Source organism: Chlorocebus sabaeus, chromosome 2, assembly GCF_047675955.1.
Source record: "Chlorocebus sabaeus isolate Y175 chromosome 2, mChlSab1.0.hap1, whole genome shotgun sequence".
NCBI lineage: Eukaryota > Metazoa > Chordata > Mammalia > Primates > Cercopithecidae > Chlorocebus > Chlorocebus sabaeus.
Window position 1 is genome coordinate 4,556,721 of NC_132905.1, and position 27,896 is coordinate 4,584,616.

Here is a 27,896-nt window from a genome sequence, read left to right on the forward strand (position 1 = left end):
GGGAACCCTGAGGGCCCCTAAATTCCCCAGCAGCTGCAGGCAGCTGGTTTCCCTGGTCCTTCCTCTCCTGGGACGCGGAGGCCAGAGGGTCCCGACGCGCCCACCCCGGCACTGGAGGGGAGCGACCTGAGGCTTCTTCTCCGCAACCACCTGGCCTGGGCCTGCTAGGGAACCCCCACACGACACTCCGAACCCTCGCTCTGAACCCTCCACCCTGCTGGGGAGGGAGAGGGAGGAGGGCACGGGCGCTTTCCAATAAGGCTTTTCCTCAGACGCCCTTAGGAACCGGAGGGACCAGGCACGGGAGGCGACACCACCTACGGCTGCCACTCAGAGATCTCACAGAGGTGTCCTCCAGGGTGCTAAGGAGCGAATCTCACAACCCCGGCGGTGGTGTGGGGTGAACACAGGCAGGCAGCTGCTGCTTCCCCAGCCAGGGCAGGGAAGGAAGAAAGTCCAGGAAAGGGTAGAGAGGGGGCTGGAATGGCGCTGTCACCTGGCCTGGTCCTGGAAGTTGCCCAGAGGAGGAGGCATTTCAACAGACATCAGGATTCAAGGGCCAGAGAGACACCTGGGGGAAGACACCCCCATTTCAGTTTCTCAAACAACCCCATGGGGCAGCCCCGATCCAAGTCCCCTTTGCAGGTGCTGGAACTGGGGCGGGGGGGGGGGGGGTGTGGGGGGAGCGGGGAGAGTTGTTCACCAAGGGTCCTCCTGCTGGGGACAGAGCCCTCCCTGAGGCTGCCCCCATTAGATTAGCACCTACAGCAGGGCCTAGGAGTGCAGTGTGAGCGCTGGCAGTGTGGACAAAATCCCGGTTAAGTGCCAAGGACAGAACTGAGCGGAATGGTGGTGGGGAGGAGGAATAAAGTGGATGTTCACTCCATACAGAGCTTTGGGCTCTTAGCAGCAGCTACTTCAGCAGCATCGGTCACCTCTAAAGAAAGGACTCATTCATTCATTCAGACTATGTGCAGAGTCAAGTGTGTGCCAGGCACCACACCAGGCATTAGCGACCTAGCAGTGCACAAACACAGAGACGCCCCAGCTCCTTGAGTCTTCTGGGAAAGGGGGAGGGTGAAGCCAAGAATGGTCACCAACACACTAATAAGATGCCCAAATAATCATTTAATTACAGTTGGCAATTAAGACCAGGAAACAAAGAGGAAACTGGTGGGAAACTGCTAGGAATAGATAACGTTTTAGCCACATAAAAATGTGCTGGCTGGATGGTGACGTGGCCTGCCAGCCTTGGACTGAGCATTTTGCATGGGGACCTCATTCCTTCCTACAACTGCCCTGGTAGGTGAGAGCTTCTGTGGTCTCGTTTTGAGATGAGGGCAACTTCGAGAGGTGAGCACTCTTGCCCAGGTCACAAGCCAGCACATGGAAGAGCTGGACCACAGCCAATGCTCCGGGCCCAGGGTCTCTCCAAGTAGGTACTCAACACCTCCCACTCCAAGTCCCCAGGGGCTCTCCTGACACACTGAGTACCGGCCCCACGGGAAGGTTTCTGAATCCTTGCCCCCCAACCATGCCTTGGGCCCCTTCTGAGTCTGAGTGAGTGAACACCTGAGACAGTTCAGTTCCATTGGAAGGAAGCCTGCAGCTGACCCAGCCGTGGCAGGTGCAGAGATGGTGGTGATGGGTAGGAAGGGATAGAGGCCAGAGACTGGCTATAGGTGGGGGAGAGGAGAAAGTTCATACCAGAGGTCTCCAGCTGTCTGTCATTTGCCAACCACCCCTACGTTTTTTAGCCTTCCCTATTTAAAATCTATCCTTCCATTAAGATCTGTCTTTAAATCAACTCTTTGCACCTAAACACATTTTTCTTTTCTTTCTCTCACTCTCTTTTCTTGTTGTTCCTTTCTTTCTTTCTTTCTTTCTTTCTTTCTTTCTTTCTTTCTTTCTTTCTTTCTTTCTTTCTTTCTTTCTTTCTTTCTTTCTTTCTTTCTTCTTTGTTTTTTAGAGTTTTGTTCTGTTGTTCAGACTGGAGTGCAGTGGCTATTCACAGGGGCAATCACAGTGCACTACAGCCTCGAACTCCTGGGCTCAAACAATCCTCCCACCTCAGCCTTCCGAGTACTTGGGAGTACAGGTGTGCACCTCCACACCGGGCCGACATGCATGTTAAAGGAAGCCTTCAATAGGACTAATGGAGCACAGCCCCGTTGACTGGCATTGGTGGGAAGGACCACAGCACTAACTCAATACCTGAGTCCACTCTTGGCCTGAGCTGGCTCCTGTGTGGTTAAAAAGGCCCCAAGGGTGAGAGAGGAGGTCAGCCAGGCAGGCACCGAATAGAGATATCCTCCTTAATGTTACCAGAAGGAATTTTCTATCTAAGCCAATGTTACTGCCTTGTCCGTGCGCCACCAGAAATTATCCCTAGTCCCTTCAGATGGTTTACACTGCAGCACCCATTCACCTACTCCACCAAACTGTGTATGGATGAGGGTTAAAAACATGTAAAAGGGTAAGACTCGGCATTTGAGCTCAGGAGCCCACATGGAGTGGGGAAGCGGAAGATGAGATGCAACCAGGTTTTATTTCTTAGAAGTATATATTTTAGCAAAGCACTGTGGTTTGTTAAAGGTAGGTAGAGATGGAGCTGTTCATTATATTATTCTTTGGCTTTGAGGTGTTCCATACTAAAAATAGTTTTAAATTTTAAAAAGTTAGCAATCCCACCTCTACTGATCAATGGAAAATAATAAGGTCTCCAGGTAAATTGCCTGCAGGAGAGACTTTGGCCTTCAAAGTCGGTCATCTCCAGACCATGACTGGCTTGAACCCTGTGAGGATCTGGCCCCCATGGTGTGCGAAAGGCACCTGTTTGGAGGAGGGTTTCCAGCCTTGAGGGCCCTCAAGAGGTTTTTGTGAAAGTCACCAACTGTCCCTCCTCAACAAGATCCCTGGTAAGGGACGGATTTGGAAGGCCACTGTAGAAATTCTATTGGAATGAACAACGCTTCGCAATGGCCAAAAAATTATGAAGAACCCAAATGTCCATGGACTGATAAATGAGTAAATAAAATGTGGTCCATTCTTACTGTAGGACAATATGCAGCCATGAAAAGGAGAGACGAGCTGACACGTGCCACAATGCAGATGAACCTGGAAAACATTACACAAGTAAAAGAAGCCAGTGACAAAAGGCCACATGCCACATGAACCCAGTTATATGCAATGTCCATCAAATCAGAAAGCAGATCTGTGGATGCTGAGGATAGGGAGTGGGGGAAGAGAAGGGCTGACTGCTAATGGCTACAGAGTTCCTTTTTTGAGTGCTAGAAATGTTCCAAATGTTCTAAAATTAGATTATGGTGATGGTTTTATAACTCTGTAAATATACTAAAAACCACTGAATTTTATACTTTAAATGCATGAACTTAATGGTATGTAAATTCTTTCAATAAAGCTTTAAAAAAAAAAAAAAGCACATAGAGGCACTAGGCTGAGCTTTGAATTTGGAGGATTGGGTTCCGCTTCTTGCCCTGGTGGGCATAATCACAATGAAACCCTCCGTCTCCATCCAGATTCCAGATCAGATAGAAGCTCATCGAGGGGCCCTCCTTCTGCTCCTTGATCGCCTTGGTCAGAAAATCCAAAGCCATTTCCTGACTTAGGGCAGCCCTGATAAGCCAACACCACTCCCTGAAGAACCACAAAGGTGGGACAAAGTCAGTCCAATTTGCCCAAGTCCCCTTCAAAACTCACAAAACTGCAAAGGCAAAGATAGTTTCCTCTGCCCAGGGGCAGCCAGGGAGCACATCACTGCAAAGATGGCTCAGGGATGGCAGACTCCCTCCAACACACAGTGCATGTATGAGGTACCCCCGCTCATTAGGGAGTGGTGAGGAATGGTACCCCAAGACCAACTCCACCCCCACACACCTCCCAAGTTGGTCTTATTCTTAAAGCAGGTAGAGACCAATGGATGCATCCAACCATCCAACATTTCCTAAGCATCTATTCTGTGCCCAAACAGGCACTTTGCCAGGAACACCATCATGAACGAGACATGATTGCACATTGGCTTTGTGGAGCTTGAGGTCTAGCACAGAAGACAAGATTGACTAATATGAATCAATGGATCAATCAATTTCAATGAGTACAGAGTGCAGGATAACTCATCTGGAGCAGAGAGGGAGCCTGTTTTGAAGAAGCGATGCTCTGGAAGTGTGACGGCCAATGGAAGCCAACTGGACATGCAAGTGAGGAAGGGTGCCCCGGGGAAGGGGGAACAGCCTGAGCAAAGACCATGAGGTGGGAGCAGCATGGAGCCCTGAAGTTCCTGCAAAGAGGCCAGAGCAAGGGTCTGCAGCCACAGAGAGGTGATGACCCAGACCACGCAACATCTCATGAACCTCAGGAAGAACCTGATTTTGTTCCAAGGATGGTAGAAAGCCACTGAGGCAGTGGTGGGTCTCCAGAGCATCCTTCTGGCTGCTGTTAGAGCAGGGACACATGGGGCAAGGGAGGAAGCAGCAGGATGGACTAGGAGGCTGGAAATCATCCTGGTGGGTGATGGCAGCAGCCTGGCCCAGCAAGGATAGTCAAAGGCGCCTAACAGGCTGGACTCAGTGTCCTCTGAAGGTGGCTCCCACAGGTTTGCGATGGATGAGCTATGGGGGACTAGAGAGAGAAGCCAAGAATACCTCCAGGGTTTTTTTGTTTGTTTGTTTGTTTGTTTGTTTGTTTTTGCTGTCTAATTAACCATTTATAAGGGGGTAGAACTGAGGTAACCAACAAGTCTGATATTGACAACAGGGTGGGTGTGACGCTATTTCCTGGGTGGGAAGGATCAGATTAGGGAGGGATGAGGCAGAAAAGAGGAGGAGCCCCATTTGACAAGCAGCCTTTGGGGTGATGTAGAAGAGTCTGCTGCCCTGGTTCAACAACCATCGATACTCACAGGCACCATCTACTTGATCAGGGCAGGCAATGGAAGGTCATATGCTTATACCAGTTGCAAATGAGCATGGTCACAGTTCCATCGTGGCCTTTCCATGGCTCAAAGGGCAGCTGTTAAACCAACTGTGGTGGTGGTTCTCCTGAGACCCATCCACCGTGGGTCTTCAGCTCCAGGTAAACCCAACTTCTGAAGGGCCATTCCAATCCAACTGAACACACTTTTAAGGCATCCAGAGTGTTGCAATGGGGTTGTAAATTGAAACCAACCACTGGCCTGAGGCTACTTCTTGCAGGCACTTAGACGGTTAGCTCAATTCTGCAGTTTTCTTAAGCTAACAACTGCTTTCCTAGGGCCCTGGCAGCCTTGAAGGCCCCTGGAGGAGCTGAGGGGCCAAGGACCTGGATGGTGGCAATGTCAGCTCCACAGGCACAGGGATTTTTGTTGTGTTTGTTCACCCAAGAATGTGCCTGGGAGGTCGTAGTCTCCCAGTACATAAATATCCATTGATGCATAAATGAATGAATGTGCATGGCGGAGCCTATCCAGGCAGCTGCCCTGCTCCAGGAGTGAAGGCTCAGCCTCCCCACGGTCCAAGCTGGCTCCAGGCTTTGTGGGACTGAGGGGCTCACCCTCCCTCTGCTGCCTCAGTCCCCCAGGACAATCTGGTTTCTTCTCTGGGGCTCCAGGGAACTCTTCTTCACCCTTAATGTAAAAATAACTCATTCAGCAAACTTCAGATGCTTAAGAAGAACTGCTCAATCCACCATCTCAGGCTAAACTCATAGGGAACCATCTAAAGACAAACAAGAAGGCAAAACACCAGTGTGGGAGTTCCAGGACCCAAGAAAAGATGAAGGCAAAACAACCACGCTGGCGGAGGCCAGGTTCGTTAGGTGGGCAGCTGCGCCCTCTGCTGGGCACCTGGGAAAACAACATCTGAAGTAGTGGCGGGTGGGAATGGTCATTGGACCTGGCTTGACGACATAACCTTGAACTTCACTTCCTGCACCTTTGACCACATCCTTGAGGGACTCTCTACCTAGAGCTGTGACCACAGACTACCCAGAGTGGTGCTCAATGCAATGCCATCCAAGGCTTTTTAAAAACAACACACCCAGCTCTTCTAGAACCAAATCCCTGATTTTGCCATTCCTGGCCTCGGCCCTGAAAGGCATTGGCAGCCAGAGTTGCCCTCAAAAAATGTGGTGTGGGCTCCCATGGCTTCCTGGAGATGTGCCCAGCCCTCCTTAGGGTCAAGTCCACTCAAGCTGTCTAGGGCAGGAGCCACAGAGCCAGGCACAAGATCGGGTCCCAACATTTTCTGACTGTGCGGCCGCGCTGAGCCTTGGGGTGTAAGTGAGAAGAAGAGAACCTACCTTACAGGGTTTGGGCATTTGACACAGCACACAGAAGCCCTCAATATGCTTTCACCATTAGCAGAACAAAAAGTTCCTTGTGCGAGACCATCTGCCCTTTGATATTCTCCTTCTGTGCCCTCAGCACATCCAGGTGACTGGGAGAGGGTCCTATGAGGCAGCAGAGATAGAAGACAGAACCCGGAGCAGAGAAACACCACCCGGGGCTGGGAGGCTTTTGACAGGGAAGGCGGGAAGCAGTCGCACTGGCCCCTGCACTCTTGTGTCATGGGCCACTGACCCACCTTGTATGTTGACGGCACACAGCTATAGACCTCCAGGTGACTTTTCCTCCATCCTGGGTCCCCCCATGCAGTGACAGACACTGCATGCTCCGACTCTAGCTAATGAAAGGAGAAGAACAGGCTTCTGGGGCCTCTGGGAAAGATTGCTGATAGAGAGAGCCACTTACAGAAAAGGCATTTGTCACCATTGCAGGTGCAGTTTGCAGTCCTGACTGCATTCCTGCTTCCTGCCCTGGAGTGCCCCGTGGGGCCTGGAACTGCAGCAGCCAGCCTGTGACCCTGTAGTGACACACACGAGGATGAAACGCTAACAGCAGAGGAAGACCTTCACCTGTCTCCTCCCTGATCTCTTGTAAAGGGGCCAAACATCCTGCTGGCATAGGCCTCTGATGGTTGGGTTTTCATTTACTTAACACTTAGCTCTTACCATGTGCCAGTCATTGTTCTAAAAACTTTACAATGATTGACTTGGCTAATGCTGAAACTACCCAAATCAGGTAGAACTATGATTGTCCCATTTAGCAAATGAGAAAAATGAGAGGCAAAGTTCTTAAGTACCTGCCCCAGGTCACAAACCTGCAAAGCCAGGACTGGATCCCATGCCGTCAGCTCCAGCACTCAGGCTGTTATTGCATCAAATATACCCCAACTCACACAGGCAAGAACCTCATGCTTTTGTTGGGTTCCCCGAAAAGTCACTGACTTGATGATGATAAAGGCGGAGGAAGTATGAAAGGAAGAGGAGGAGGTAACAAGATTACTGATGACAGCATTTTTGTAGAGCCTAGAGCTTACCAAGGACCTCGCATGCATTGATTTATAATCTTGTGAGGTTGGACTAATCATCCTCTTTTTGCAAACAATGAAGTTGAGGCTCAGACAGGGTTTTTAACAAGGGTTAGCAACAGGACAGAAAAGGACTCCTACATTCTTTCCATAACAGCAGCTCCAGCTCATCCCTCTGGCCTCCCTAACCCACCAAAATCTCTACCAGCAACCCTGGCTTACAAAGCAGACATTTGCTCAACAGACATGCACCAAACACTGAAACCACGCCAGGTCCTGTCCTGTGTGCTGCCAGGCACAGGATGGCCTGGCCCAGTCTGCATGGTGAAGGGGTAAGGCATGCCTGACACCATCACAGCATGGAGAGGTAGGAGTGTGTAGAGCCACTGGCCAGGCTGGGAAGCTCAGGGAAGCTCCAGGAAATGGCCTTGCATTGGTACCTGCACGTGACCTATATTTGTTGAGTATCTGCTATGCACCAGGCACTGGCAATCAAGCAGTACACAAAACAGATGCAACAATACACCCCCGCCCTGCTGTGCAGACCTCGGAAGGACACAGAGGAATTTGCTTAGCAGATGCACAAACTATGCATGCCAGTGTCCAGAGGTGTCACATGCAGAATAACTCATCCAAATCAAAGATAATTATCAGACAATAAAACGTTTTTGAAATTTTTAACCTAAGAATTTGAACAGGCATTAAATTGTGCTATATTCGCAAAATGAAATACCATACAACAGTGAAATTAGCCAGACAAAAACCTGGGTATCACAATATTCCGTTAAAGAAGACTATGCTCTATTTTATTCCATTTACAGAAGGTTCAACACCAGGGCCAGGCATGGTGGCTCCTGCCTGTAACCCAGCACTTTGGAAGGCCAAGGTGGACAGATCTCTTGAGGTCTGAAGTTCAAGACCAGCCTGGTCAACATGATGAAACCCTGTCTCCACTAAAAATATACACACAAAAAAATTAGCCAGGCATGGTACTGTGTGACTGTAGTCCCAATTACTCAGGAGACTGAGCCAGGAGAATCGCTTGAATCTAGGAGGTGGAGGTTGCAGTGAGCCAAGATCATGCCACTGCACTCCAGCCTGGGCAACAGAGTGAGCTCTGTCTGAAAAAAGAAAACAAAGAAAAATAAAAACCAGACAACACTACTTGATGGTGTTAGACTGCAGAGAATAGCTACCCATGGAGGAGGGATTTTGTTAAGAGGGGACACAGGGGGCTCTGGGATCCAGGTTATGTTCTGTTTCTTGAACTGGGTTCTGCCTACAGAGGTGTGTTCACTTGGTGAAAATTCATCAAGATGAATGCTTATGGTATGTGCACTTTTCAACATGAATCTTACAATTAAGAGTAAAAATTAAAAGTAAAGTAAAGAAGAAAGGCAGAGCAGACTTCAGGGCAAGAGAAGCTACCAGGGACAACAAAGGGCATTACATAATGATAAAGGAGTCAATTCTCCAAAAAGACATAACAATCCTTAACACGTACGCACCTAATGACAGACGTCAAAATCCATGAGGCAAAAATGGACAGAACTTCAAAGAAAAAAATAGATGAAAGCATGATTAAAGTTGTTGATGGCAACACCCCTCTATCATAAACGAACAGACCCACAAGCAGAAAATCAGTAACAACAGAGTTGAACTCAACAGCACCATCAATCAACTGGATGTAACAGACATCTATAAACCACTTCATCCAACAACAGTGGAATACCCATTCTTCTCAAGCTCATATGAAATATTCACCAGGATAGACCACATTCTGGGACACAAAATCCGCATTAACAAATTTATTATTTTTATTTTTGAGAGGCTGGAGTGCGGCAGCATTATCTCAGCTCACTACAACCTCCGCCTCCCAGGTTCAAGCCATTCTCCTGCCTCAACCACCTGAGTAGCTGGGACTACAGGCGCCTACCACCACGACCAGTAAGTTTTGTATTTTTTCAGTAGAGACGGGGTTTCACCATATTGGACAGGCTGGTCTCGAACTCCTGACCTCATGATCTGCCCACCTTGGTCTCTCAAAGTGCTGGTATTACAGGTGTGAGCCACCATGCCCGGCACGTTAATAAATGTAAAAGAAATCACACAATATCTGCTCTCGGGCCACAGTGAAATTAAACTAGAAATCAATAACAAAAAGATAACTGGAAAATCTCAAAACATGGAGACTGAACAACACACCTCATGCCCCACACAGGTTAAAGAAGAAATCTCGAATGAAATTTAAAAATATTTTGGACTAAACAAAAATAAAATACAACTTATGAAAATTTGTGAGTGCAGTGAGAGCAATGTTTAGAGTGAAATTTGTAACATTGAATGTATATACTAGAAAAGAAAAAGATCTAAAATCGGTTATCTAAGGTCCTACCTTAGTAAACTAGAAAAAGAAGAGCAAATTAAATCCAAAGCATGGAGATACAAAACTAATAAAAATTACAGCATAAATCAAGGAAATTCAAAATAGAAAATCAATAAAGAAAATCAATGAAACCAAAAACTGATACTTTGAAAAAAATCAATAAAATTGTTAAGTTTGTAGCTAGACTAGAACATAAGTGAGAGGACACAAGTTACTAATATCAGAAATGAAAGAGGGAACACACATTGCAGAGCCCATGAACATTAAAAGGATAATGATGGAATACTCTGAACAATTCTATGTCCACAAATTTGACGGCCTAGATGAAATGACCCAACTCCTTGAAAGACACAATCTGACAAAACTCAGACAGGTTTTCAACATTGTGTGTCTGTTCAACATTGTTCAAGTTCAACTAATGCCATAAGACAGGAAAAGGAAAAAAAAAAAAAAAGTACCTAGATTAGGAAGGAAGAAATAAAACTGTCTTTGTTCACAAATGACATGAAAATCTATGTAGAAAATTAACAAAAAAAAAAACTCTACCAAAAAGCCCCGTGAAACTAATAAAATTATTATAGCAAGGTTGTAAGATACAAGGATAACATACAGAAGTTAATCTCTTTCTATAAACCAGCAATGAGCAAGTCACCCCCCAAAATAAAATACCTAGGTATACATCTAACAAAATATGTATAAGATTTGAGGAAAATTACAAAACTGTGATGAAAGAAATCAAAGTACCACATAAGTGGGGAGAGAATCCATGTTCATGGATGGGAAGTCTGCTCAATACTGTCAAGATGTCAGTTCTTCTCTATTTGATCCATAAATTCAATGCAATCTCAGTCAAGATCAGTTGTGACTATTCACAAACTGAACCTAAGGTTTATATGGAGAGGCAAAAGGCCTAGAATACCCAACACATTGTTGAAGGAGAAGAACAAAGTTGGAGGACTGGCATTCCTGACTTTAAGACTTACTATAAAGCTACATTAATCAAGATAGTGTGATATTGGCAGAAAAACAGACAAATAAATCAGTGGAACTGAATAGGGAGCTCAGGAATTGATCCACGTAAATATAGTCAACTGATTTTTGACAAAGGATCCAAGATGATATAATGGAGAAAAGAAAGTCTTTTCAACAAATGTTCTCAAACAGGTGGACATCCACATGCAAAAAATAACTGAATAGGCCTTATACCCTTCACAAAAATTAATTCAAAATATATCATAGAACTAAATGTAAAACAAAAAATGTAAAACTCCTAGAAGGAACACAGGAGAAAAGTCTACAAAACCTTGTTTTGTGAGGACCTTTTAGATACAATATTATGGCATCATCCTTGAAAGAAAGAATTGATATACTGGACTTCATTAAAATAAAAAAATGTCTACTTTGTACAGGCACTGTCAAGAGATTGAAAAGAGAAGCTGAAGACTGGGAGAAAATATTTGTAAAAGACATATCTAATAAAGGACTGTTATCCAAAATATACAAAGAACTCTTGAAACTCAACAAGAGAATGAACAATTTGATTTAAAAATGGGCCAAAAGCCTGAACAGACCATCTCACCAAAATAACCTACAGATGCTAAATAGTACATGAGAAGATGCTCCAAACCTTATGCCATTAGAGAAACTCAAACTGAAACCACAACGAGAGACCATTGCACACCCGTCAGAATGGCCAAGATCCAGAACACTGACAATACCAAATGCTAGCGAGAATGTGGAGCAACAGGAACTCTCATTCACATTCACTGCTCCTGAGAATACCAAATGGTGCAGCTACTTTGGAAGACAGCTTGGTGGTTTCCTACAAAACTAAAAATCCTCTTACCACTCGATCCAGAAATCGCCTTCCTTGGTATTTACACAAAGAAGTCGAAAACTCGTATCTACACAAAAACCTGTACATGGATTTTTTATAGCAACGTTATTCATAATTGTCAAAATTCGGAAGCAACCAAGATGGCCTTCAGCAGGTGAGTAGACAAACTATGGTAGATCCAGACATTGGAATATTATTCAGTACAAAAAAAATGAGCTATAAAGCCATGAAATGATACGGAGGAAATGTAAATGCACATTCAGAAGCCGATCTGAAAAGGCCACACACTGTATGATTCCCACTCTATGCTATTCTTGAAAAAGGCAAGATTATGGAGTCAATAAAAAGATGAGTGGATGCCAGGGGTTGCAGAGAAGGAAGAGAGGAATGAATAGGCAGAGCACAGAGGAGTTTTAGGGCAGTATCTGTATGATACTATAATGAGGGGTAGGTGTCATTATAAATTTGTCTGAAAATTGACTGATTTTGTCTTAAAAAAATGAACAAACTGGTCTAAAGAATGAGTGAATGTACATCACCAAGAACACACCCTAATGTAACCATGGACTACGGGTGATGTTCCTGAGTCCATGTAGGTGCTCTGGTGGGGTATGTTGATAATGTGTGGGGCTATGCATGTGGGCACGGGGGTCTATGGAGTATCACTGTACCTTCCTCTCGGTTTTGCTGTGAACCTAACACTGGTCTTAGAAAGAAACAAGGGTCGTGGTTTAGAAATACTGGTGCAAAGGCTTGAGCGGAATAAGGGAATCAGCCCTAGGCACAGGGCTCTCTAAGGAAAGGGCATGCCAGGCATGGGGAACAGAACACACAAACGCCCTGAGATGGGATCTGCTTGGAAGACATCTGTAGGCTCACATACAGCAACTGCTGTGATATACTGTTAAAAGAACTATCAAGGTGTGCGGGAGCATACACAGAATGGGAATGTTGTGTCTGTGTGTATATATGTGTATTTCAATAGCTGTGCACAAAAGTTTTGTGTAGACCTTCCAGAAGGATTCAGAGGCAACACTGGTGACTTTTTAGAGTGACAGCACTTCTCTGGGAGCAGCCAGAGAAGACCCAGAGGCCTGGAGAGTTGAGGGGGGAGAGAAGCTGATTTTTGCCATATATCCTACTGTATTCTTTATATTTTTACCATATACATCTATCACTTTATAGAAAAACAACACAAAATAAAGTAACAGAGGCCTTGGCCCTGCTGCAGGGAGCCACGTGGTTTCTGCAGTGACACCTTCAGCCCTTTAACATTCACAGTTCTCCTGACGCCATGGGCGAAGGGTCTGGAGAGCTTTGCAGAAATGGAGTCACAGTGGATCTCAATGGGTCTCAATGGGTGAGATCAGCCATGAGCTCTCCCCCAACGGCCCTGCACTGTGGGAAAAAGAAGGCAGAATCCCCTAAAGAAAGGAATTCGCCCTGGCTCCCGTGATGAGGAGCTGGAGTTGCTGGTGCCCCAATGTGGTCCCTGGTCCACTTTACCCAAAAACACTGCAGCGGTCTTCCTGAAGCCTCAGCTTTCTCATCTGTACCCTAAAATACCCATCAAGTACCCTGCATGGTGTCACTCAGGAAGATGTGGAGGCCAAGACCAGAGCCGGTGCAGGGAGATGAGTGAGGAGCCTTGCCCGGGTGGAGACCTGTGAAATGGATGCTGACGGGAGCCACCAGAAGTGGGGAACTGAAGCACTGGGGCCCTGTGGGAGGGACTGTGATGGCTCAGCCTGGAGGGAGGAGCAGGGGCCTTCGGAGAGGATGAGATGTGTCCATGCGAGGGACAAGAATGGCCAGAGCCCTGTCAAGGGCAGGCTGGGGCTAGTGCAAGTTGCTGGGGAGGCTGCCTCATCCCTGGCACTGCACTATGCACTAGAATGTTCTACGAGAATGAAGATGCTGTATGTGGCACTGCCCATCATGGAAGCCACAAGTGTTGAGAGTGCTTAAAATGTGGTGCGTGCTGCAAATGACCTGAATTTTTAATTTCATTTCATTTTAGTTCATTTAACATTAAAATAAATTTCAACAGCCACATATGGGACATGGGTCCTGCACAGGACAGTGCAGCGCTCAGAGATGACGGTGATTAGGTCATGAGGGCCCCACCCTCATCAATGATGAGTGCCTTATAAAAGAGGGTCCAGGCAGCCCTGTGTACATCTTTCTCTTGTGAAGATGTAGCAGCAAGGAACCATCTCTGAGGAACCGGCACTCACAGGACAGCAAATCTACCGGCACCTTGATCTTGGACTTCACAGCCTGCAGAACAGTGAGCAATAAATTTCTGCTGTTTCTAAATTATCCATCTAAGATATTTTGTTGTTGCAGCCCAAAAAGTCTAAGACAGGAACCAGTAGAGCTCCTGGAGGCCACAGATCCAGGGAGCAGGAGGGCTGGCATGGATCTGTCCCCTCAGGCCTCCTTCTTAACCACCAGGCTCTATCCCCTGTCCCCAAGGAAGGAAAGAATAAACAAACAAACAGGCAAAGTTGAAAGCCTAACACCGGCCAGGCGCGGTGGCTCAAGCCTGTAATCCCAGCACTTTGGGAGGCTGAGGCGGGCGGATCACGAGGTCAGGAGATCGAAACCATCCTTGCTAACCTGGTGAAACCCCGTCTCTACTAAAAAATACAAAAAAAACTAGCCGGGCGAGGTGGCGGGCGCCTGTAGTCCCAGCTGCTCAGGAGGCTAAAGCAGGATAATGGTGTGAACCCGGGAGGCGGAGCTTGCAGTGAGCTGAGATCCGGCCACTGCACTCCAGCCTGGGCGACAGAGCGAGACTCCGTCTCAAAAAAAAAAAAAAAAGAAAGTCTAACACCAAATGCCGGTGAAGAGGTGGTGAAACAGGCACCGCAAAGGCAGGGTGGGACTGAAACCAGCAACCAGGACGACTGGCTACATCTGCCCAAATAGAAAATGTCCTGTCCCAGCTCATCCAGTTCTTGTCATCTACTCCAGAGAAACCCCAAACACAGGAAGGTGTGCATGAGGCCGATCAAGTAGAAACAACCTAATTGTCCCTCACAGCAGAATGGCTGCCCTATGGCATATCCACACTAGCGAATACCACTCAGCAGCTTCTTTTTACTGCAAAAGATTTTCGTAGTCTAACATCATTGGAGCTCTTATTTCCTGGGCTAGTACACGACAGAATAACATAACAATGCCATAATCACTCATGGTGAACACAATCGCACGCACACACGTGCACACATGAGTGCATATACGCTCACCAGTACCATATATTTCCCATAGACACATATGACTACGGAAGCACAGGGCAGATATTCTGGGCATCTCTGTCCTCCGTGGTAAAACAGCTGCCTACAGAAGTGGAGAGAAGGGCCTGGACTCCACGATGGCAACTGTCCGAGCTCCCTGTGCCCCTACTCAAAATGCTTTCATTTTTGCCAGGAGGAGGAGCTCATGAGATATTTATATAATTAGAATGTGAATAATAAATAAAAGAGCAAATCTATAACCCTCTTCTAGAATTAGCATTGTTATACACACTATTAGGTGTTTTCTTCTTTAACTTTTAAAGGAAGATCGTTCATGTTGAAATAATGCCCTTTGTCACCCAAACATGTTCTCCTTCTGCCAAGTCAATGTGTACATTTCCTATGTTTACTGGATTTATATACTTAAGAGAGTTGTTTCTTTTCCCAGCAGAGTCCATGGAGCTTGTGGACTCACCACAGCGCAGATTCATGCAACCAGCACCCCATCGCAGCAACTCTAGATTAAGTACTTTACAGAGTAACAATTCAAAAGCAGCCTCGTAGCCTGAGCTATAAATTACAGAAAATCCATAGCACTAGGCTTACAGGTAGTGCTTTAAATATAGATCATACTTTCTACAGCCGTAGCAATGATGATCCGAAGAATCAACCTGTACAAACCTATAAATAGTGACGGCTGTCTGTGTTTGCACAGAAGCTGTGATCTCTCTTGGCGCCCACCATTCATTAAAACCGATGTGCACACTGAAGCTGGTGGGTCCATCGGGATTTCGCGTTTGGGGAAAGCAATTATGTAGGCAATTAAATTCTGGCGCCCTCACCAGCCTTCACTCTGAGATATTAATAATAGTGCAAGGGTTTTCCAAAGCCTACAGGGGAATAACATTCACTTCTCTATTTGGCAGGGGGCTCTGCCGTCCCACAGCTTGGGGTGCGACAAAGATTACACCTGGTACTTCAAGCTGCAGTTGAGGGTCACAGACCCTGCTAGTTCTTTTCAATTGCTACTTGGGGCGGGGGCGGATCTGTGAGTCTACACACTGCGGCATAAAGGGAGCCTCCCTGTTCCTGGGGATGGGCCCTGGAGGGCCATCAGCAGCTGGGAGTGAAGGTGCAGGCATTAGAACAAGGTAGGCAGGTTCTGCTCCCATGGAAACCTGGGACTCACAGCAAAGATGGGAAATGGAGCCTTCATTCGGCAATGGGCCTGAAGACCGCAGACTCGCCAGGCGGGAGGAGTGTCCCTGAGACACAGGTCCTGCTTTATATTTGATCATTTGAGTCTCTCATTCATCGATTCATGTGCTCACTCATTCAACCAGTAATCACTGAGCACAGGGCCTGTGCCAGGCATGGGGGCCAGGCCACGGGGGTGGGGAGTGGTAGGGGCAAGACTAGCAAGCACAGGGCAGTTGGAGGGGCTGAGAAGCAGCCAGGGGTGTGGGGTGGGGCAGTACTGGGAGATGACGGGAAGCTGAGGATGGGGACAGGCCTCAGGACTCAAAGGACTTGACCTTTGGACCTTTGATCTCAGGACTTGACCCAGCATGAGTGGAAGTATGGATTTTCTCCTGGGAGAAACAGGAAACCTGAGAGGGTCTCCAGGCAGGAAGAGCTGAGAGCAGATTAACCTCTCCTGGAAGGGCACTGGGGCCACCAGATAGAGGATAAAGTGGGCAACAGCAGAGACGGCCCCGGGGACCAGGGGTGCGGGGCTGCTGCATCGGACAGGGAGAGATGGGGCAGCCTGGACTGGGACAGGGGTGACAGAAATGCTGAGCGAGGGGGCGGATCCCAGATCTGCTTTAACTATATTCACTTTAACAATATTCAACCAAGTCTTTTTATCAACAGCCCCCTGCAGCTAAATCTGTAATGAATGAAAGAACTTCCTGTGCACTATTAGTGCTACAAATCAGACTCTCACATAGGAGTTTATGTGCTGTGTAAGTGAGAGGTTGTCTCCAAGCAGCCCTCAGCCACTGTGAGGTTCCTTCAAGCAGCCCTCAGCCACATACCCACAGTATGGACAGCAGAATTTGAGAGCCATTCATTCCCTCAGGACTCCCGACCCCCAGTGACCTGATCAAACACAATGTAGGCACCAATGTGAAGGCCTTTGCAGCTGGGATCAGGGTTATAATCAGGAGACCTGAAGATATGGAGATGAACCTGGAAGACCCGATGGGCCTCATGGAATCACTTAGGAAGAAGAGGGGAAGGCAGGAGTGGACAGGGTGGAAGGGAGGGAGGAGAGATTTGAAGACTGAGAGGATTCAGCCACCCTCGCTGGCCTTGAAGGAGGACATGAGTCAGGGAAGGCGGCAGCCTCTAGAGCTGAGAACCAAATTGACCTGGGCCCCAACCCCAGCCCCAGCCCCAGCCCCAGCTCCAGCAGACAACCAGCAAGAAAACAGGCACCTCAGTCCTACAGCCCCAAGGAACTGAATTCTGACAACCACCAGAATGAGCAGGAAGTGAATTCTCTCCCAGAGCGTCTGGCAAACAGCACAGCGCTGCGGACACCCAGAGAGGGAAGCAGGCAAGCCTACCTGTACCCCTGACCCACAGGCCGTGTGTAACAATAAATCAGTGTTGCTTTAGCTGCTGAGTTGGTGGTAAATTGTTCTGGCAGTGATAGACATCTCTCCTGTGATCCTCCTGTCCAGCTGTGAACACTGGTTTGGGAATCACATTCCATCCACCAGGAAAGTCAGGCTCAGAGAAGGGTGAACATGTACAAGGTCACACTGGGACCCAGGGCAGAGTTGGGGACACCCCACACCTGCCCCCTGGCCCCAAGGGTCCTTTTTCCACCTCTGTGTAACCTGCATCTCCTCCACCCTGCTTAGACCATCCTCAGAAGAAAGGTGTGCTCATATCCAACATCAACAAAAGACTCCAACAAAGGGAACAAGCTACAGATGAGGACAGGTGGAGAGAACCACCCCAGTGTCCACCTGTAGGGCACGTGGGGTCCCACCTGTGGGGCACCACATCCCATCTGCAGAGAAAGGCTCTTTTCAGTCAGCAGCCTGCTCATTTCCAAGACAGGCACCCCACAGGGACAGCCAGAGTTGGGGCATCTTTTAAGGGCTTCCAAAGCAGGCAGTAACAACAAGCATTGACCTGCTGTCAGACACTTTCCAGAAACAAAGGGATATAATATAAATCCAGGTTCATGACAGACATGATCACGAAACGACCAAGAATCCAGCAGACTGTCCAGGCTCAAATTCAGCTCACCAGCTATAACCTTGGGCACGTTACTCCATCCCTTTCAACCTTGGTTTTCCTTACCTGTCAAATGGGGTCACACCAGATAGAGCCCACCTCCCACAGAGATATGTAAATGAGTGAGCAGGACTGAGGACAGGTCCTGGCTAGTGTGGCTATCACTGTCCCTGCACAGTGACTGCAGGGTGGCTGCTCTCCAATCGCCCACTGCAGTGACTCCCAAGCAAACAACGCAAATGATCAGTGTACAACACTCTGCACTGTCACCCGTGACCACAATACTCTAGGTTGGAAATCACATTAATCTACAAATAAGAGGAATATTTCCTTATTTTTTATTATCGCAATGTTTAACCAAACAGTAAAAAAATAATGGAGTTAATTTATCATGATTTCTCATGGATTATTATAGGAAAAGGCACAGACAGCAAAGCCATTAAAATCAAAATCGAAACATGCACCAAGCCTCGAGTGCAGGAGCGTCTTGGTTACCAGAATTAGAGTGAATTAGGGTTGTTAAGAGGATTTAGTCATGGAAGATGGATAATGTGCAGTTCATACAGCTGTTTCGGACACTCGTAAGTGGAGAGACACAGTCCTTAGCTTGTATTAGAAACCTCATGCAGTGAAGAGAGTCTATTTTTAGTGTTTGCCCTCTGGGTGAGTGGCAATGAACTTAGGTCCAAATGTGCAATGTGCGGGAGGCAGGAAGTCTGTGCCGGCCTCCAGGAGGCAGATTGGCCACAGAGCAGGGCAGGCCACCTGGATGGAGGCTCAGATGAAGAAGGGCTACCAAGGGCACCTGTCAGGCGACAGCACGAACACACAGGATGGGTACTGGAGAAGACGTCCAGGCAGGCCTGCACATTCCCATCTCCAGGTCTGCTTGTAGAAAAGGTGTGTAAATCATCCAAGACGGTCTAAAAATATGAAATGTTTTCGGGAGGAAGCGCCAGCTTCCACCGCTGAGAGACTCACGCAAAGAGGCCACATGCCCACTTCCTGTAACTTGAGAGAGATCATGTTGCTAAATTAGGAGATTCTTTTTGCTAAATGGCTCTCGTTTAGGGAGAAGTGAAAAGCTCAATGTCAGAGCGACACTACTTGAAGAAACTACTGTGAGCCACAAGAAGGGCCTCTGCACAGGGATGAGGAGAGGAGGCCTCCCTGGCACCAACCCCACCTCCCCACCATCGCCTCCCCATCACGCTCTCCGTTGGACACAGAGCTTACAGCACACCTGCTAGGTGCTGGGCATGGGGTGCGTGCCCTGCACACAAAAATGAGCCAGTCACTGCTGCCCTGGGTTTACCTTTGGTGGAGAAGATGGATCATTAACGAGAGAGTGATCAGGATGATTATTGTGCTGAGGGCCCCATGACCACCCCCAGGTTGAGTGATTCACTAGAGGACTCACAGGACTCGGCTGCAGCTGTACTCACAACTGCGATTTATAGCAGCAGCAGGCAAAGCACACCCAGCGAAGAAAAACGGGCCTGGGGCGAAATCTGCCAGCAACCAGGCACAAGCATCTGAGGGTCCCTCCCAATGCGGTCACATTTTTGGGAATTTTCCCCAAAAATGGCCACACCACCACCTCCAACCTCATGTGTTCTTCTCGCAGTGTGGCTTTGCAGCCTCCCGCTGAGAGGTGGGTTCATGCCAACCTCACCCCGAGTCAGGGAGGGCCGACTCTGAGGCAGGAGTGAGACTGATCCAAAGCCAGATCAGAAGCGGTGACAGAACTTGAGTCTGTTTCTCGCGGGTTGTTCACTTCTGCACCTCACGCTGCCTCTGCAAAAGCCAGAGTGGAAAGGACCCGAGGTCCAGCTCATGGCCCTAGCCGAGTTTCCAGCTGTCAGGGGCTGAACTGTATTCCCCCTAATATGTACATGTTGAAGTTTTGATCCCCAGTGACACAGAATGCAATATTTGGAGAAGGCGTTTTTTAAAGGGGTGATTACATTAAAATGAGGCTGCTGAGGGGGTGGGGGTGCCGATCCGATCTGACTGGTATCCTTAGATGAAGAAGAGATTTGGACAGTAAGAGTTTACTGGGGGAAAAGATCACCCCAGAATGGGGGGTGAGAGGTTTCACAGACGAGGTCTCACCGCTGGGCCTTGACAGATGGGTACACTCCACAGGAGGCCAGGAGCCTTCCGGCAGGCGGAGCAGCACGGGGGAAGGCCAGGGAGTGAAGGTGGAGGACTGGCTTAGATGGAGGGTTAAGGGCTGGGGGCTGGAGGACCTCCTAAGCCTCTGGTCAGAGCAGGGCTGTGCTGAGGCTGGCACACTAGGTTGAGAGAGATAGCATCCATATATGCATGCACACATACACTCATGCACACACACACGCATGCACACATACACTCATGCACACACACACACACATGCACACATACACTCATGCACGCACACACGCATGCACACACTCACGCACGCACACACGCATGCACACACTTGCTCATGCACACACTTGTGCACGTAATACTCATGCACAACTTCACACACTCATGCACAGCTTCACACCCTCACACACATGCATACACACAGGCATGCACACTCCTGCACAGCTTCAACCAACCCTCACACACACACACAAACATACACAGGCACGTGAACTCATCACAGCTTCACACCCTCAGTCATTCACACACAGGCACATACACACTCTTGCACAGCCTCACACACACATGCATACACACACAATCAGGCACACACAGGCACGCGCACTCATGTACAGCCTCACACTCTCATGCATGTTCACACACACTTGTCCTTAAGAGCACCACCCAAGGCACTGAGGCACTGAGTCAGGGCTGCCCTGTTGCACACAGGGGCACCAGCACGACACCTTCTTGCCCACTCGCTCACTTGTGTTTCCTTTGGCCCACACAGTTTGTGACTAAAATGCCTGGCCCAGGAACCTTCCATAGAGAGCCCTCCGGTCTGGCCCACTTCGCAGTGTGAGGCCCAAGAGCTGCTGAATTCCCTCCAGGAAAGGCCTTCCACAGGTCCACGCGGGAACCCTCCCTGGTGACTGGTGCACCTAAGTAGCTTTCCTGAAAATACCATAATCACACAAAATCGACATTGCTCCAGGTAATCTAGGCCACAAGGTCACCAGCGTCCAAAGGGCAACTCCCCCTGCCCAACACAAAGCCCACAACGCAGACCCGGGCCAGCCCAGAGAAGGCCAGACCCCCAGTCTTCTCATCCCCACATCCCAGCCAGCCCCGGCCCAGGCCAGGAGTCCTATGCAAGGGATGTATATTGCCGTTTTTCCTTAAAATAAACCGCTACCGAAGCCTGGTATAAATCCCGAATCAGAGGAGGGTTCTGGGAAAGCCAGCGCCCTGGGCTTGTTGAGAGTCAGTCTGAGGCTGCTCGTGTAGGCAGGCACGCAGGGAGCCTCCCTCCTGGGGCTGGCCCTGGGAAAGCAGCCAGGCTGCGAGAAGGAGCATCCAAATTGCTCCACACAGCTGATCCCTGCTTGGAAAATTGTCAACCTAGGACTCACAGCAACGATGGGAAAGCCAGTTGTCAATCATATCAACAAAACCTACGCTACCAGATCAGACCCATTCTTGCCCAAAACCTGCTCTGAGTTTTGGTTTGGAAGCCATGGTCCACTTCACAGTCAGGGGTAAAGTAAATTGAATGGACCTGCCCCCACCCCCGGACCACCTTTCCTCCCTCTACTCAACTCACTCAGGGCTAGGAATCCCCGCCAGAATCAACAGATCCCTGGGTTAAACCCAGTGACTCCTGTAATCCTTATTAAAACCCTGTATTCAACCTCATACTATTCATTTATACATGTTATAGTAGATAAGAAAAATAAATGCAAAGAAAAAGCTCTATAAGACTCAAAAGGAAACGTGGAGGGATGTGTTTTTGAGTAGCCATCCTGGTATGCCCCGGGCTGAGGACTTCTCGGGGTGCAGGACTTTCAGAGCTAAAACCAGGACCCTCCCTGCTACACTGAGAAAAGCTGTTCACTCTAAACTTGAGGCAGAAAAAGGTTTCTTAAGACACAAAAAGCAAAAACAAAGAAAAAGCTAGATACATTTTACCACATCAGAACTAAAAGCTTCTATTCAACCAAGAACACCATAAACAAAGTGAAAAGACACATAACAGACAGGACATGAATATTTGCAGCTGGCAGAGGATTGAGTTCCAGACCAGATCAACAGCGCTCACAAACCACTCGGAAAAACACGAATGACCCCTGGAAAAAGAGGGTAAAGTAAATGAAGAGGCAACGCTCAGAGAGTGAAATCCAAATGGCCAAGTCACATAAGAAAAACTCTCAAGCAATCAAGGCAATGCAAATTAAACAATGTAATTTTCACTTCTCTGGAGGATTGGCAAAATTTCAGAATGTGAATGTATCAAGTGCTGGTGAGAGAAACGGGTACCTCCGACACTGCTGTTGGGAGTGACACAGCCACTGTGGGAAACAGTCTGGCAATAGCAGGCTAAATTTAAAATGCATTCATCCTAAGCCCCAGGAGTTTCATTCTTAGGACGTGTCTTACCGAGAAATGCTTGTACAGATGCGTCCAGCGCCTCATGCAGGTTGGCCCCTGCAGCACAGCCTGTGACAGGATCTGAGAAGGTCCTCCATGGCCATCGATAGCAGAAAGGCGAAAACAGCCATGGAATATTCTAAAGCAATTAGACAGAACCTATGAAGCCAGATAAATCTCCAAGACACACTGCAGAATGAAAACAGCTTCACAACGAGAAGTGCTGTGTGATGCCTTTTCTTTAAAAAGCACACGCTTATGTCAAGAAAGTCTGGTGGGAAATGCCATGAATGGTAACAGTGGCTTCCCTGGGGAAGGGCGAAGGATCGGGGGGATTCATGTTCCAGAGAGATTTGAGCCTTATTTGCAATGTTTTCAATTTCTCACTTGGAGAATGTATTCATGATGTACTAGTGTAATTAAATATATACGTGTATGTGTTTGAGTAATTTTTTTCCAGAAAAACTTATCCCCTGAGTTGGAGACCACATTATTCATTCATCCAATAAAATATTTATGGAGTCTCAAGTACAGGGTAGGCCTTTTTTTTTTTTTTTTTTTTTTTTTTCCCCCAGACAGAGTCTCGCTCTGTCACCCAGCCTGGAGTGCAGTGGTGCGATCTCAGCTCACTGCAAATTCCGCCTCCTGGGTTCATGCCATTCTCCTGCCTCAGCCTCCCGAGTAGCCGGGACTACAGGCGCTTGCCACCACACCCAGCTAATGTTTTTTGCATGTTTAGTAGAGACGGGGTTTCACTATGTTAGCCAGGATGGTCTCGATCTCCTGACCTCATGATCTGCCCACCTCAGCCTCCTAAAGTGCTGGGATTACAGGTGTGAGCCACTGCGCCCGGCCGTAGGCCATTTCGAAAGATTGGGGATCACTCCTTTCCCTTCAAACAAAAACAGAGCAATCAGCTTGGTCATCGGCAAAGTTCACCAGCAGACAGCAGTCTGGTAATGGGGTGACAGCTGCGTGGGGATTTGGGATAAGTGGTGAGAAAATGTGAGATTCGGAGCAGGTGAAGGAGAAGCAGACTTGAGGGGCCACTGGCTGTGGGGAGGTTCTTGGCTCTCACAGGTGTGCCCTGAGCACCCTGCGGGGAAAAGAGAGAAAGGAAGATGTGTACCTGGGTCACCCTCTCCTAGGGCCTTCTCGAGTTGCCAGGACATCATGACTCTGCCTTTTGCCTCCAAGCACCCACTGGCCACATGAAAGAAAACTGAAGGCTCCAGGGTGACTTGTGATGCACGGCGGGTTCTGCAGGTCAGGTGAGCCTTGCACTGCCATGCTGGAGTTTGTGATCCCAGCACCCACCTCCTTCTGTGATCCTCCTGATTTCCTGCTGGAAGTCTCAGGCTGGTTATGGCAGGGATGCCAGCTCCATTTCTGGACTGGAGGAGACAGTGAGCTAGGTCTCAGCCGTCCAGTCCTCCCTACTCCCTCACTCCAGTAAGTGGTTCAAGGGTCAGTGACATGACCCAGCCTGAGTCCGGGACAGACAAGGAGAGGCTAGCTGGAGCTACAGACGCCCAGTTTCCTGAATTAACAGATGGCCCTTTGCTTCTGTGTGTCTAGTCCATTTCAGTCACTTGCTACCAGAAAAGCCTGCTAAGTCCAGCTGGTTGTCATTAAGATTTCAAAAGAATTGGGCAACTCCAGACCCAATCTGGGTCTTCAGAGTTATTGCCTTCAGGGAGCCTTGCCCAGCCCCAACTCTGAGCTGAGCCAGGGAAACAAGGCATTAAATTTCAAACTGTATTTTGCAGCCCCTAAAGCCACAACTTTTAATGAGCCTCAGCTGGGACATGTCATGATATCATCGATCACGCCTTTCCTTTCAAAAAAAAATGTTTAATAGGAAAAAAAAATCCCATTTAGTGCAGAAATAACCCACTACGAGTCAGCGCTTCGAAATCAGACTTCGAAGTCTGGAAGAATGAGTGGTTAATTTGTTCCTAAAGTAATGCAGCCCTGGCCCCAGAAATAGCACTTTACCCCTTTAAGGGTGAGAGTTAAGATTCCTAAGCAAGCTCCAGGAAGTAGCCACACAAATCAGGGAAGCCGAGCTTCAGGTGGCAGCTGGACAGATCCTCCTGGTTCCAAAAGGAACGAAGGCAAAGGGACCTTCTCGAGGTCTGGCATCAGAGTGCCCAAAGAGTTGTGGGCACACAGCCTCGTTCTTCCCTGGGTGCCGGGACCCTTGCTCCAAACCAAAACGTGGCGTTTGGACTGGGGTCCTATCTGACTCAACATTGACATGCAATGTTGAAACCAAGAAACCCAGCCACTCCCTCTGCCTCAGCCCCTCCCAAGTGACCTCCTTTAAGTGCCAGTCCCGTTCTGATGAATCTCAGATTGGAGCTTCCAGACCAACCACCGACCCAAGCTCCAGACTCAGACGTGCAATGGCCCAGGGTACACGGCCCCTCCAAATTAGCATGGTCGGTACGGAATGCGTGCTTCCTCTCCCAGACCTCCCCTCTCCACAGAAAGTGAAGGAATGCACTGCAGAAGCCCCCCACCAGTCTCCCTCCTCCCCCACCAAGCCTTCCACACCTCCATAAACAGCACCACCATCCACCCGGTGCTCAGACCCCAGACCTGCATGGCATCCTGGACTTAGGGTACCCAAGTCATGAGCGGGTCCTATCAGCCCTGCCACTGAAATGCCCCAGTGCTTCCCACTTTCTCCATCTCTGAGGTACCCTCCTGTCCTCCAAGCAGCTGGCAACTCCCCTGCTGCCACAACCTCCAAATAAACCTGTAGCCACACAGCAGCCATGAGGAGCTTTCTCTCAGACACTGAGGGACATGCAATTCCTCAGCCTAGAACCTGCCAGTGGCCTCAGGTTGCACATGTAAAACCCCTAGGGGCTTATGATGGAGGCCAAGGCCCATGGGCCACCCCCCCAAACTCAGCTCCTTCCAGTCCCCTAGCTCATGGGCTTCCAGCCTCAACCACCCTCCTGTTCCTCAGTGCCACCAAGTGAATTCTCACCTCGAGGCCTCCCTGCTCCCCGCAGCATCCCAGCATCTAGATCAGCGTCTGAAGCATTTTCAATGATGAATAATCATTTGCTGACCCACTGACAAAACATTCTGTTTTCTCCTTGGGGAAAGTGGGTCAGCAGAGGCTGAGCCCTGCCATCCATCCATCAAGGCCTAGACAGAGGCCGCAGAACTATTTTAAAAATGCCCAACAACTGAGGAGCACAAGGAACAGGTGAGGAGTTGCGTAATTACTGCAGGCAGAACATGGGCTCCTGGCGGCCCTGAACACACTGCCAAGCTGCTGAAGGTTAGGACTGGGAACGCCCTTTCCCAAAATCCAACCCAGAATACGCTTAGTACTCAACCCAGAATACGCTTAGTACTCACTGTGCTTAGTACTCACTGTGCTTAGTACTCATGCATTGCCAAAAACAGGGATGCTTTAGGGGAGGACACTTTCACTCGTGGGCACCTACTCTGTGCAGGCACTGGGGGAGGGACTTCTGCCCCATTAGAGGGGGACACCCTAGAGGGGCCTCATCTCCCTCTCTTTCCCAACTCCACCCTGGGAGCTCAGCACAGGGACTGGCACTCAGTAGGTGCTCAATATTCCTGATGAGTGGATTCAGCTGCCCATCCTCTTTGCCTGGGCTAAGCTTCTGCCACGAGCTTCTCCTCCAAGGGCACCACAGAAGGCCTGGCAGATAGTGGGCTCTCAAGTGTCCCTCAAATCCCCATGTCCCCCCTTCTTGACTTTGTGACTCCACGTATCCCTGTATCTCAGGGTTTAACAACCCCAGCACTAGTCTGTGGACTACACCATTATTGCCTTGAGGGGAAGGAGGGCTCCTGGCAGTGCAGGATGCTTAGCAGTGTCCCTGACTTCTGCCCACTGGGTGCCAGTGGCATTCCCCCAGGTGTGACAACCAGAAATGTCTTCAAGGGAAAGCAGGATCAACCCGTTTCAAGGCACTGAAAAGAACCACTGATGGATCTAAACCAGAGTTTCCCGAATGGCCTGATCCCAGAGTTTCCTGGTGCTTTGGTTAAAAACACAGATTCTCCCAGGAGATTGTAAGGGGTAGACCTGGGTGGGGCCCCTGGAACAATCTGTAATAAGTGCCCCCGGTATCCTCACCAAGGGCAGAAACACTGACCTAGCTCTCCTCCACCCCACTCTGGGTTCTGCCTGCTGGACACCTGGTACTCATGCACCCATGGTCACTGAGCACAGGCAACACTCTAGCCTTGTCGCCAGGAGGCCTGAGGCCCCTCCCCATCCTCAACTCCTCTTTCCTGGCCCAGCTGGGGCCCTGGCCATTTTCTGGATTCCTCAGGCCCCTCTTCCTAGATCCCATCTGTTGAACTGCAGCTGGACCCTCTCCGAGGCCTGGTGTCTGCCCAGCAGGGGGCCAGGGGCCAACCCACATAGGTGGAGGCCCATGGCCCTCCCTGGGGAAGAAGAGCGAACAAGCACAGAGCCCTCCCTTGAGTGACTAGCGCTGTCCATATGATCCCAACTGCTGACCCCAAGACGCAGGTATTGGATCACCCCCATTTTACAGATGCAGAAACTGAGGCGCATTAAGGTCAAATGCCATGCGCACAGGCTCCTGCAACTGGCAGAGGGGAATTCCAAACCCCAGACTGCCTAACCCAACGCCAGCACTTCTGAGCCTGCGGGCACTGCCCTTGTTTAGGGAGAGACTCTGGCGACTTTGCTGCAGCGGGGAAGCCCGAGACCCGAGGCGCCCACCTCTGTGGCTGGGGGCGCAGCGGGCATCCTGGCCACCCGCAACGGCCAAGGGCAAGGGATCCAGGAGGGGTCGTCCCCCAGCGCCTCGTGCCCGACCGGGACCCCGGTCCCCGCGTCCCGCGTCCCGCGTCCCCTCCCCGCTGCGCGCGCTTACCTTGCGCAGGGCCTCGGGCGGTGGCAACGGCGTCCCGGGCCCCGAAGGCGCTCAGCAGCGAGCGCAGGGGTGTAGGACAGCGGGCGCGCCCCCCGCCACGGCCGCGCATCCCGCCGGAGGGCCGCAGAGCGGAGCGGGGGCCGCGGGGAGGCGCCGGCGGGGCGGGACCGGGACCAGGGCCGGGGGCGGTGCCGCCACGCGAGGCCGGCCCCTCCGCCGGGCGGGGGCTCCGAGGGGCGCCGCTGTGACCTTGACCCGCCCGGAGCCGCAGCCTGGCCCGGGCGAGCGGCAGCGGGAGTGGAGACCTCAGCGCCGCGCCCGGGGCCTTCCAGGGACGCCCTAGAAACGTTAAAGGGACAGCCGGGCGGG

At 49.4% G+C, this 27,896-nt stretch overlaps 1 protein-coding gene across 1 annotated transcript in view; it reads right to left on the bottom strand.

Annotated features, from left to right (window-relative positions):
• The window catches only part of PHACTR3 (phosphatase and actin regulator 3), a 275,725-nt gene extending 248,088 nt beyond the window's left edge, over positions 1-27,637 (bottom strand). The window contains exon 1 of the mRNA XM_008012500.3: positions 27,528-27,637. Coding sequence (XP_008010691.2) covers positions 27,528-27,636 — 109 coding nt within the window. The 5' untranslated portion in view covers position 27,637. The remainder of the gene's footprint in view (positions 1-27,527) is intronic.
• Positions 27,638-27,896: the final 259 nt, after the last annotated feature.